Below are 11,976 nucleotides of genomic sequence, written 5' to 3' on the forward strand. Positions count from 1 at the left end.
CAAAGAGCAATGTTTCCATTTTTTTAAATGTTTTACAAGGTTTTTTTTTTATATATTTTTATTTTTTTTACAAAAGATTTATTTTTTTCAAAAAGTTTTTTTTCAGTTTTATTTTTATTCAATTTTTATTTTACAAAAGTTTTAATTTTCTCCAACAGTTTTTTTCAATTTTTTTGATAATGTCTTTTTTTTCAAAAGTTCAATTTTTTCCATAACTTTTTGTGTCAATTTTATCTTTGTTATATTTTTATTTTACAAAAGTTTGTTTTCCCCAAAGTTTTTCTTTCAGTTTTATTTTTATATTTCTTATTTTACAAAAGTTTCAGTTTTTTCCCCAAAAGTTTTTTCAGTTTTATTTTACAACTTTTTTTAGATTTCCACAAGTTTTATTTTAGCAAAGTTCCGTTTTTTAATGAGACTTTTTCTTAAAGTTGAGGCGTCAGATTTTACAATTTTTTTTTCTTAAATTTAATTTTCTCAAAACATTTTTTACAATTGTCTTTTTTAATTATATTTTTAAATGTGTACTTTTTTTTAAAACTTTTTCATTTTTATGTTTTTTCGAACACTTTCTCATAAAGTTAAGTCTTCAAAAAAAATTATTTTCAAAAATTTTTACTCTTCAAAACATTCATATTTGCAAGACTATAAGTTTAAGTTTTATTTTTACAATTTTTTCCAAAGTTTTATTACAAAGTTGAACTGGCAATTTTTTTTTTCTTTTTAAAAAGTTTTCTTTTTATTATTTATTCATTTATTTCCAGAAAGTTGCATTTTTTAGACTTTTTTCACACATTGAATCTTGAAAATCTTTTATTTTCAAAAAGCTTATGTTTTTTTTTTTTTTTTACAAAACTTTATTTTGACAAAGTTGCATTTTGAATAAGACTTTTTTTATTTTCCAAAAAAATCTTTCTTTTTCTAACAAAAATGTATTTTCGCAAAAAAAAAAAAGAAAAAAAAAAGTTAAAAATCTTTATTTTCCAGGGGCGGAGCTTCTCAGCCCGGTCAGCAGGACGTTCTCCAGGGTGACGTCTGATTGGACGAAGTGCTGCAGGTGGCTCCGGAAGCCTTGGGACTCCAGGAAGTCCCGCCTCCCGGCGTCCAGCAGCCGCTTGCACAGCAGGCCCACTTCCTGTCGCTCCGTCGCCCCCGGCAACCTGCGGGCCAGAAGGGGTTCTTCAAAATGGCGGCGTTTTCAAAAACCACTGAGGACCATTTAAGGGTCTCTTAAAACCACGAACGACTATTTAAGGGTCCCTTAAAACCACTAAGGACCGTTTATGGGTCCCTTAAAACGACTAAAGACTATTTAAGGGTAACTTAAAACCACTAACAACTATTCAAAGGTCCCTTAAAACCACTAAATAGCATTTAAGGGTCCCTTAAAACTACTTTGAACCATTCAAGGGTTCCTTAAAACCCCTGACGACCATTTAAGGGTAACTTAAAACCACTAAGGACTATTTAAGGGTTCCTAAAAACCACAAAAAAAACATTTAAGGGTCCCTTAAAACAAGTAAGGATCATTTAAGGGTCCCTTGAAACTAGTAAGGACCATTTAAGGGTCCCTAAAAACCACTAAATACCATTTAAGGGTCCCTTGAAACCACTATGAAGCATTAAGGGTCCCTTAAAACCAGTAAAGACCATTCAAGAGTCCCTGAAAACCAATATGGACCGTTAGGGTCCCTTAAAACCACTAAATACCATTTAAGTATCCCTTAAAACCACTAAATACAACTTAAGGGTCCCTTGAAACCACTATGAAGCATTAAGGGTCCCTTAAAACCTGTAAAGACCATTCAAGAGTCCCTTAAAACCACTATGGACCGTTTAGGGTCCCTTAAAACCAGTAAGGACCTTTTAAGGGTCCCTAAAACCACTAAATACCATTTAAGGGTCCCTTAAAACCACTAAATACAACTTAAGGTTCCCTTGAAACCACTATGAAGCATCAAGGGTCCCTTAAAACCAGTAAAGACCATTCAAGAGTCCCTTAAAACCACTATGGACCGTTTAGGGTCCCTTAAAACCAGTAAGGGCTTTTCAAGGGTCCCTTAAAACCAGTAAGGACCATTTAAGGGTCCCTAAAAACCACTAAATACCATTTAAGGATCCCTTAAAACCACTAAATACAACTTAAGGGTCCCTTGAAACCACTATGAAGCATTAAGGGTCCCTTAAAACCAGTAAAGACCATTCAAGAGTCCCTTAAAACGAGTAAGGGCTATTTAAGGGTCCCTTGAAACCAGTAAGGACTATTTAAGGGTCCCTAAAAACCACTAAATACCATTTAAGGATCCCTTAAAACCACTAAATACAACTTAAGGGTCCCTTGAAACCACTATGAAGCATTAAGGGTCCCTTAAAACCAGTAAAGACCATTCAAGAGTCCCTTAAAACGAGTAAGGGCTATTTAAGGGTCCCTTGAAACCAGTAAGGACTATTTAAGGGTCCCTAAAAACCACTAAATACCATTTAAGGATCCCTTAAAACCACTAAATACAACTTAAGGGTCCCTTGAAACCACTATGAAGCATTAAGGGTCCCTTAAAACCAGTAAAGACCATTCAAGAGTCCCTTAAAACGAGTAAGGGCTATTTAAGGGTCCCTTGAAACCAGTAAGGACTATTTAAGGGTCCCTAAAAACCACTAAATACCATTTAAGGATCCCTTAAAACCACTAAATACAACTTAAGGGTCCCTTGAAACCACTATGAAGCATTAAAGGTCCCTTAAAACCAGTAAAGACCATTCAAGAGTCCCTTAAAACGAGTAAGGGCTATTTAAGGGTCCCTTGAAACCAGTAAGGACTATTTAAGGGTCCCTAAAAACCACTAAATACCATTTAAGGATCCCTTAAAACCACTAAATACAACTTAAGGGTCCCTTGAAACCACTATGAAGCATTAAGGGTCCCTTAAAACCAGTAAATACCCTTTAAGGGTCCCAGAAAACCACTAAACTTCCCTCACCTGGTGTGGTTCTCCTGGTCCTGGTCCTGGTCCTGGTCCTGGTCCTGGTGCTGGTCTGGATCGTGGTCCCGGTCCCTCAGTCCACATGTGGCCCAGCTGGACATGCGGCAGAAGGCGGAGAACTCGTCGGGGCCCAGACCCCGGTCCAGGAAGAACCTGCGGCCCACGTAGTGGCGCCACTGGCAGCGGTGGTGGCAGCAGAGAGCCAGGACCAGGCCCAGGACCGGACCCGGACCAGGACCCGGGTCTGGATCCGGGTCCGGATCAGGGTCCTGGTCCGGTTCTGAAGGGCGGCGGCGTTTCTGAAGGGGTTCAGGAGGATCCGGGACTTCGGGGGTCCGCAGTAAACACCTGAGGGCCAGATCTGGACCAGGACCACGTTGTTAGCATTGGATCCCGATCAGGACCCAGATGGGGGACCCGGACCAGGGGTTGGACCTCACCTGTGGCCGCCCCGCACAGATGCTTCCCCACGGCCACCAGGGGGAGCCGCTTCCTCTGGATCATGGGGACCCGACCTGGAACCAGAACCAGAAGCAGGACTTAGCGGGTCTACAGCAGACCCGGGTTCCACCCACCCCCACCCCCCCCCCCTTCAGGACCGGGACTCACCCAGGTCCAGGTGCTGGATGTCCACCTGGAGCCGCTCCAGCTCCACCCCGGAGCCCTGGTGCCTCCCGTCCACCTGGAACCGGACCAGAACCGGATCAGGACCACATCAGGACCGCATCAGGACCGGATCCAAACCGGATCAGTACCGGATCAGGATGGTCCATAGTGGTTTTAAGGGGCCCTGAAATGGCTTACAGTGGTTTTAAGGGACCCTTAAATGGTCCTTACTGGTTTTATGGGACCCTTAAAAGGTTTTTAGTGATTTTAAGGGACCCTTAAATGGTCCGTGCTGGTTTCAAGGGACCCTAAACGGTCCATAGTGGTTTTAAGGGACCAGTAAACGGTCCTTAGAGGTTTTAAGGGACCCTTAAATGGCTCATAGTGGTTTTAAGGGACCCTTAAACGGTCCTTACCGGTTTTCAGGGACCCTTCAACTGTGCATAGTGGTTTAAGGAACCCTTAAATGGTCCTTACTGGTTTCAAAGGACCCTTAAATAGCCCTTACTGGTTTTAAGGGACCCTTAACGGTCCATAGTGGTTTTAAGGGACCGTAAAGGGTCCTTACTTGTTTTAAGAGACTCTTAAATGGTCCTTACTGGTTTCAAGGGACCCTTAAATGGTCATTACTGGTTTTCAGGGACCCTTAAACGGTGCATAGTGGTTTTATGGGATCCTTAAATGGTCCTTACTGGTTTCAAAGGACCCTTAAATAGCCCTTACTGGTTTTAAGGGACCCTTAACGGTCCATAGTGGTTTTAAGGGACCCTAAAGGGTCCTTACTTGTTTTAAGAGACCCTTAAATGGTCCTTACTGGTTTTATGGGACCCTTAAAAGGTTTTTAGTGATTTTAAGGGACCCTTAAATGGTCCGTACTGGTTTCAAGGGACCCTTAAATGGTCCTTACTGGTTTTCAGGGACCCTTCAACTGTGCTTAGTGGTTTTAAGGGACCCTTAAGTGGTTCATAGTGCTTTTAAGGGACCCTTAAAAGGTTTTTAGTGATTTTAAGGGACCCTTAAATGGTCCGTACTGGTTTCAAGGGACCCTAAACGGTCCATAGTGGTTTTAAGGGACCCGTAAACGGTCCTTAGAGGTTTGAAGGGACCCTTAAATGGCTCATAGTGGTTTTAAGGGACCCTTAAACAGTCCTTACCGGTTTTCAGGAAACCTTCAACTGTGCATAGAGGTTTTAAGGAACCCTTAAGTGGTTCATAGTGCTTTTAAGGGACCCTTAAACCATCCTCACTGGTTTTCAGCGACTCTTAAACGGTGCTTAGTGGTTTTAAGGGACCCTTATATGGTCATTACTGGTTTCAAGGGTCCCTTAAATGGTCTTTACTGGTTTTAATGGTCCATAGTGGTTTTAAGGGACCCCTAACTGGTCCTCGGTGGTCCTTAGTGGTCTCTGCTGGTTCACCTTGAACCGGGTGGTGCTGCGCTCCACCAGCAGCATCTGCAGGTCTTTGGGGGTCTGCAGGTCCTGGGGGGTCTGCAGGTCCTGGGGGGTCTGCTGGTCCTGGGGGGTCTTCAGGGCCTCCAGGATCCAGTGGGCCAGCTTCCCCCTCCCGGCCCCAAACTCCACAAAGCAGCGCCCCTTAGCCAGCAGGCCCAGGTCCTCCAGGTGGCCCAGGATGGAGGACTGGGGATGACGTCATCATGATGACATCATGGTCAGGGAGGAATGACATCATGACTTGATGTTACTGTTAAAAAACATATCACTGTGTCTCTGTAACGCTAGCATAACGTTAGCATCATGCTACTATCGTTTTAGCAATAAGATGGCGTGGTTTAGCAACATGCTAGCATGGTGTTAGCATTACGGTAGCATGGCGTTAGCATCCTGTTAGCATGGAGTTGACATCCTGCTAGCATGGCGCTAGCGTAGGTTTAGCATCCTGTTAGCATGGAGTTATCGTCCTGCTAGCATGCCGCTGTTAGCCTGGCGTCATCATCCTGCTAGCATCGCATTAGCATGGCGCTAGCCTGACCTGCTGCCTCAGGTGCTTGTGGGCGGAGCCTCCATTGCGCGGGTCGTCCAGCTCGGCCTGCAGCGCTGGGTGCGACAGGATGCGGTCGCCAGGGCGACCGGGCAGCCCTGTCACCGTGGCGACCGGGAGATGGATGATGTCATCACTTCCTGCTTGTGTTATTTACCTGTTTATTTATTCAGATGTTTCATCCTCACCTTCGGCGGCCATCTTTAATTTCCGGATCAGCGACTCCAGGTCCGTGCGCTCGCACAGGCTCTGACGCGCACACACATACACACCCACACGGTTACTGCGTAAACTTGTTTCTGTTAGCATTAGCATTTTTCTCTTAGCATTTAGCATCTAGCTATTAGCATTTAGCATATTTGTCTATTCTTCAATGAACATCATTATATTAGCACATTTCCATTACCATTAGCATTTTCATATTAGCTGTTAGCATCTTTCTGTTAGCATCTTTATATTAGCATTACCAAATTCATATAAGAATTTGGCATGTTTCTTTTAGCATTAGCATCTATATATTAGCATCTTTCGATTAGTATTTAGCATCTTGGTATCAGCATATTTTTATTAGCATCTTGCTATTAGCATCTTTTTATTGGCCTTTAGCATTGTCCTATTAGCAACTTTATATTAGCATCATGCTAATAGCATCTTTCTAATAACATTTAGCATCTTGCTATGAAAATACTTCTATTAGCATATTACTATTAGCATTAGCACCACTAATGAGCATTAGCATCATTCCTTTAGCAATTAGCGTCTTTCTATTAGCATCGTTCTGTTAGCATCATTCTATTGGCATTCAGCATCTTTCAATTAGCATCTTGCTATTAGCATCTTTCCATTAGCATCTTTCTATTAGCACTTAGCATCTTTTTATTAGCGTCTTTCTATTAGCAGTTAGCATATTTCTATTAGCATCTTACTATTAACATTTAGCATCTTGCTATGAAAATATTTCTATTAGCATATTACTATTAGCACTAGCATTACTAATGAGCATTAGCATCATTCCTTTAGCAATTAGCATCTTTCTATTAGCATTCAGCATCATTCTATTAGCATTCAGCATCTTTCTATTAGCATCGTTCTGTTAGCATCTTTCCGTTAGCATTAGCATTTCTCGACTAGCAATCAGCAACTTTCTGATTGTTTACTCTTTGTTTGTTGTTGTTGTTTAGTCTTTGTTGTTGTTAACTCTTTGTTGTTGTTTGCTCTTTGTTGTTTGTTGCTGTTGTTGTTTATTCTTTGTTGTTGTTGTTGGTTACTCTGTTGTTGTTTACTCTTTGTTGTTGTTTATTGTTGTTGTTGTTGTTGTTGTTGTTATTTACCTTTTGCGGAGCCTCGTCTTCCCCGGCCGGCCCCGCGTTTCTGTCCTTCACAAAATAAACCTCCCCAAAAAAACAAACATGCAGACAAATAAACAAACAAACCCCGTTACCATAGCAACCCTGACGCATTTGTTTGTTTGTTTGTTTGTTTGCTTACCGGCGGCGGCCTCTCCCGGGAGTTGCACCTCTTCAGATGCTGCTGCAGCTTGTCCACACACACCGTGCTGCAACACACACACACATTAACACACGCACACTTGTAAACAATCACACACACACACAAACTCACTGTTTAGGGTCCAGCGGACACGTGACCCTCCTGGCTCCGCCCCCTTCCTCCTGAAACCGGAAGTAGCGGTCAGATTCTCTCTCTTTTTTTCCTCCCTCTCTCGCTCTTTTCACGCACTCCTCCCGTTTTTTTTTTTTAACTCCCCTGTTACCGTGCGCGTGCGTCCTCTCACCATGTGCGCGTGCTCGCCGCAGTACACGCGCCCGCGCGCGGCCTCCAGCTTGCAGAAGCGCCGCTTCTTCTCCACGAAGAAGCCGCAGCGGCCTGGAGCCGCGGGAGCCGCCATGACACCGGGGAGAGAGGGAAGCCACGCCCACCGCGGTGCGTTCAAGGTCCCGCTTGGAACGTAGGAGCAAAATAAATCGCTTTAAATCCCGTTTTAATTCATTTTCTTTGACATATATATTTAAAAAATACAATTTAAATATTATTTTCATATTTAGGATTCAGAAAATAACTTTACTTAAAAAAATAGATAAAATACAAATAGAATAAATATGTTTTTCGTCAAATTAGAACACAAATAAAGATAAAACAAATTTCTTCATTGATTTTTGAATTGACGAGCATTATTATAAATAAATAAATAAAAATAATTATTAAAAATATATTTACTTTACTTGCATTTTTAACAATGTTTTACAAGAAACATTTTTTTAAATTATTAAACATAATTGTTTAGTCAGCGCACAAATGGTAAAACTGATTTTTTTTTGACAGTTTGTTAAATTTTTTGACTATATTATTTAATTAAAAAAGGGTTTTTTATTAATAAACTTTTTCAAGTACAAATAAATTATTGTTTTTAATTAATATTTTTTTTTTATATTTTTCAATAAAAAAGTTTGTGTTTTTAAATATTGTAATTATTTTAAATTAACTAATGACATGTTTTGGTTGAACACATTTTTTTCAATTATTTGTTTAACTATTTTTTTAACTAAAAAAATATGTCATTTTTTTATTTAACTAACATCACTTTTTACAAGTATTTCCAAACTTTTTTTTTTTTTGATTGTACATAATTTTTCACATTTTCAATAACAAACATATTTTACTTATTTATAAACAAAACATTTTTTGGTAAAACATATGATTTTTAAGTATTATTTATTTTCATTTTTTTATTTTATTTTTTTTTAAATCAGGGTCCTTTTTAAATTGTATTTTTTTTTATTTTAAATCATTTTTTAATTAAATATCTTCATTTTTTTATTTAAAAAACCAAAACAGTTGTGTTTATTATTATTATTATTATTATTATTATTATTATTATTATTATTTTCATTATTATTATTCTTGTAATCTCATTACCCCCCAAAAAATCACGTTCTAAACTGTTCCACGTGTTCTCTGACGTCACCTCAAAGCGTGCCCTCTGATTGGCCGGCTCCTCTCTCTCTCTCTATCTCTCTCCCTCACCGTCGTTTTTTTCCCGCCTCTTTACTAGACCGACGCGGTGACGTCATCGCGCCGCGTCGTCCTCCCCCCATATGAAGAAAGATGGCGAGTGAGCGGGGCGGCGGTCCCGGTTCTCCTCCTCCTCCTCGTCTTCCTCCTCCGGGTCCCGGTTCTGGTCCCGGTCCCGGTCCCGGTCCCGGTCCCGGTCCCGGTCCCGGTCCCGGGCCGGCGGAGCTGCAGCTGCTGGTGGTGGTGGGCGCCGTGCGGTCCGCGGGCCTGCTGGAGACCGTGCTGCGGGACATCGAGGCCGGTGAGTCCCAAAAGAGAGAAGTTCCGACGAGTTCCGGAAAGAGCCGAGCGCCGCCGAACCCCGAGTCCCGAGTCCCGAGTCCCGAGGGGAGGGCGCAGTGTGTGTGTGTGTGTGTGTGTGTGTGTGTGTGTGCGCGCGCTCGCGCGCGCGCGTGTCCCCGTCCCCCATAAAGAGGAAGCTGTGTTCATCAGGAAGCAGCTGATTTGTGTGTGTGTGTGTGTGTGTGTGTGTGTGTGTGTGTGTGTGTGTGTTTGTGTGTGTGTGTTTGTGTGTGTGTGTTTCTGTGTGTCTGTGTATCTGTGTGTGTGTTTCAGGTTGTCTTTGCGTGTGTGTAATAGTTATTTGTGTGCGTGCGCATGTACATGTGTGTGTGTGTGTGTATTAATAAAAATGTGTGTGTAACATTTTGTGTGTGTGTATTATTATCTCTGTGTGCTTTAATTTATCTTTGCGTGTTTGTGTGTGTGTGTGTGTGTACTGCTTTTTTATGTGTGTTGCAAAAGTGGGTGTGTGTTTCAGTTTTTGTGTGTGTGTATTAATAAATCTGTGTGTATATTTGTGTAACATGTTCTTGTGTGTGTAGCATTGTGTGTGTGTGTGTGTTAATATGTGTGATTTTGAAGCTTTTTTGTGTGTATAACTTATTTGTGTGTGTGTGTGTGTGTATTCATATATGTGTGTGTTTTAATGTATCTTTGTGTGTGTATAAGATTGTTTCAATGTGTGTGTTTCTTAATGTGTGTGTCTTTCAGGTTTGTGTGTGTGTATCACAAGTTTTTTTTGTGTGTGACAGTTTGTGTGTCCGTGTGTCTGTGTGTGTTTCTGTGTGTGTGTGTGTGTGTGTGTGTTTGTATATGTATGTGTTTAATTGTGTGTGTTTCAGTGTTTGTGTGTGTGTTTGAGTTTATGTTTGTGTGTGCGTGTGTGTTTCAGTTTGTGTGTGTGTTTGTATGTCTGTGTGTTTGTGTCTGTGTGTGTCTGTTTCTGTGTGTGTGTGTGTTTCTATGTGTTTGTGTGTGTGTTTGTGTGTGTGTATGTGTGTGTGTTTCATTGTGTGTGTTTCAGTTTGTGTGTGTGTGTGTGTGTTTCTGTGTGTGTGTGGGTTTGTGTGTGTGTTTGTATGTGTCTGTGTTTGTGTGTGTGTGTTTCAGTTTGTGTGTGTGTCTGTTTCTGTGTGTGTGTGTGTGTTTCTGTGTTTGTGTGTGTGACTTTCTATGTGTTTGTGTGTGTGTTTCTGTGTGTGTGTGTGTTTTGTGTTTCTGTGTGTGTGTGTGTTTCAGTTAGTGTGTGTGTGTTTGTGTATCTGTTTGTTTCGGTTTCTTTGCGTGTGTGTAATACTCCTTTGTGTGTGTGTGTGTGTGTGTGTGCATTCATATAAATGTGTGTGTGTAACAGCTTTTTGTGTGTTTCTCAGTGTGTGTGTCAGTTTATGTGTGTATAAATATCTTTTTTAAACATGTAAAAAGGTTGCGTGTGTATTATTATCTCTGTGTGCTTTCATTTATCTTTGCGTGTGTGTGTGTGTGTGTGTGTGTGTGTGTGCGCTGCAGGCGTGCGCTCCTGGCCCCTCCCCCCCCGGCTGGTGTGTGTTCTGGACCAGCAGCTCAAGCTCTTCGTGTCGCGACACTCCGCCTTCCAGTCCGCGCACGAGAGAGGTGACGAGCACGCACGCACACACACACACACACTCAAACTGAATCACACAAAAACACACACGCACACAAACACGCACATACACACACACAAACTGAAACACACACACACAAACACACACAAACTGAAATACACTCACAAACACACACAGACTGAAACACACACAAACACACAAACACACACAAACTGAAACACACACAAACACACAAACACACACAAACTGAAACACACACAAACACACAAACACACACAAACTGAAACACACACAAACACACAAACACACACAAACTGAAACACAAACACACACAAAAAGCACACACACAAACTGAAACACACACAAACACACAAACACACACAAACTGAAACACACACACAAACACACAAACACACACAAACTGAAACACACACACAAACACACAAACACACACAAACTGAAACACACACACAAACACACACAAACTGAAACACACACACAAACACACACAAACTGAAACACACACAAACACACAAACACACAAACTGAAACACACTCACAAACACACAAACACACACAAACTGAAACACACACAAACACACAAACACACACAAACTGAAACACACACAAACACACAAACACACACAAACAAACACACACACACACAAAAAGCACACACACAAACTGAAACACACACACACACAAAAAGCACACACACAAACTGAAACACATACAAACACACAAACACACACAAACTGAAACACACACACAAACACACAAACACACACAAACTGAAACACACACACAAACACACAAACACACACAAACTGAAACACACACACAAACACACACAAACTGAAACACACACAAACACACACAAACTGAAACACACACACAAACACACAAACACACACAAACTGAAACACAAACACACACAAAAAGCACACACACAAACTGAAACACACACAAACACACACAAACTGAAACACACTCACAAACACACAAAAACACACACAGACTGAAACACACACACAAACACACAAACTGAAACACACACACAAACACACAAACTGAAACACACACACCAACACACAAAAACACAGAAAACACACACAAACTGAAACACACTCACAAACACACAAAAACACACACAAACTGAAACACAAACACACAAACACACACAAACTGAAACACACACACCAACACACAAAAACACAGAAAACACACACAAACTGAAACACAAACACACAAAAACACACACAGACTGAAACACACAAACTGAAACACACACACACACACACACACACACACAGTCAGCTGAGTCTCAAAAACTGCCTGCAGACACTCATGACTTCATGGATGTGTGTGTGTGTGTGTGTGTGTGTGTGTGTGTGTGTGTGTGTGTGTAGGTCAGAGGACGCTCCGTTACC

At 41.3% G+C, this 11,976-nt stretch overlaps 1 protein-coding gene across 1 annotated transcript; it reads right to left on the reverse strand.

Annotated features, from left to right (window-relative positions):
- Window positions 1–976: 976 nt before the first annotated feature.
- Window positions 977–8,944, reverse strand: trmt13 (tRNA methyltransferase 13). The gene is made up of 12 exons (XM_030087230.1): window positions 8,631–8,944; window positions 7,381–7,546; window positions 7,209–7,258; window positions 7,077–7,143; window positions 6,920–6,979; window positions 5,777–5,837; window positions 5,580–5,686; window positions 5,006–5,227; window positions 3,591–3,663; window positions 3,422–3,496; window positions 2,979–3,342; window positions 977–1,160 (listed from the first exon to the last, which is right to left on the reverse strand). The coding sequence occupies exons 1-12, from the start codon at window positions 8,909–8,911 to the stop codon at window positions 977–979; spliced, it is 1,710 nt and encodes a 569-aa protein (XP_029943090.1). The 5' UTR covers window positions 8,912–8,944.
- Between the last annotated feature and the right edge of the window lie 3,032 nt (window positions 8,945–11,976).

This window comes from Salarias fasciatus, unplaced genomic scaffold (assembly GCF_902148845.1).
Source record: "Salarias fasciatus unplaced genomic scaffold, fSalaFa1.1, whole genome shotgun sequence".
Classification (NCBI taxonomy): Eukaryota; Metazoa; Chordata; class Actinopteri; order Blenniiformes; family Blenniidae; genus Salarias; species Salarias fasciatus.

Bases quoted from the DNA above. Each gene is read 5' to 3' on its own strand.
- trmt13 (XM_030087230.1), bottom strand. From the start codon at position 8,911: ATGTCCCGCAGCACGGTCTCCAGCAGGCCCGCGGACCGCACGGCGCCC. The intron at 5,687-5,776 runs GTGAGGATGAAA...CCACGGTGACAG, and splicing joins ATTAAAGATGGCCGCCGAAG to GGCTGCCCGGTCGCCCTGGC. The intron at 5,228-5,579 runs GTCAGGCTAGCG...CGTCATCCCCAG, and splicing joins ACAAGCACCTGAGGCAGCAG to TCCTCCATCCTGGGCCACCT.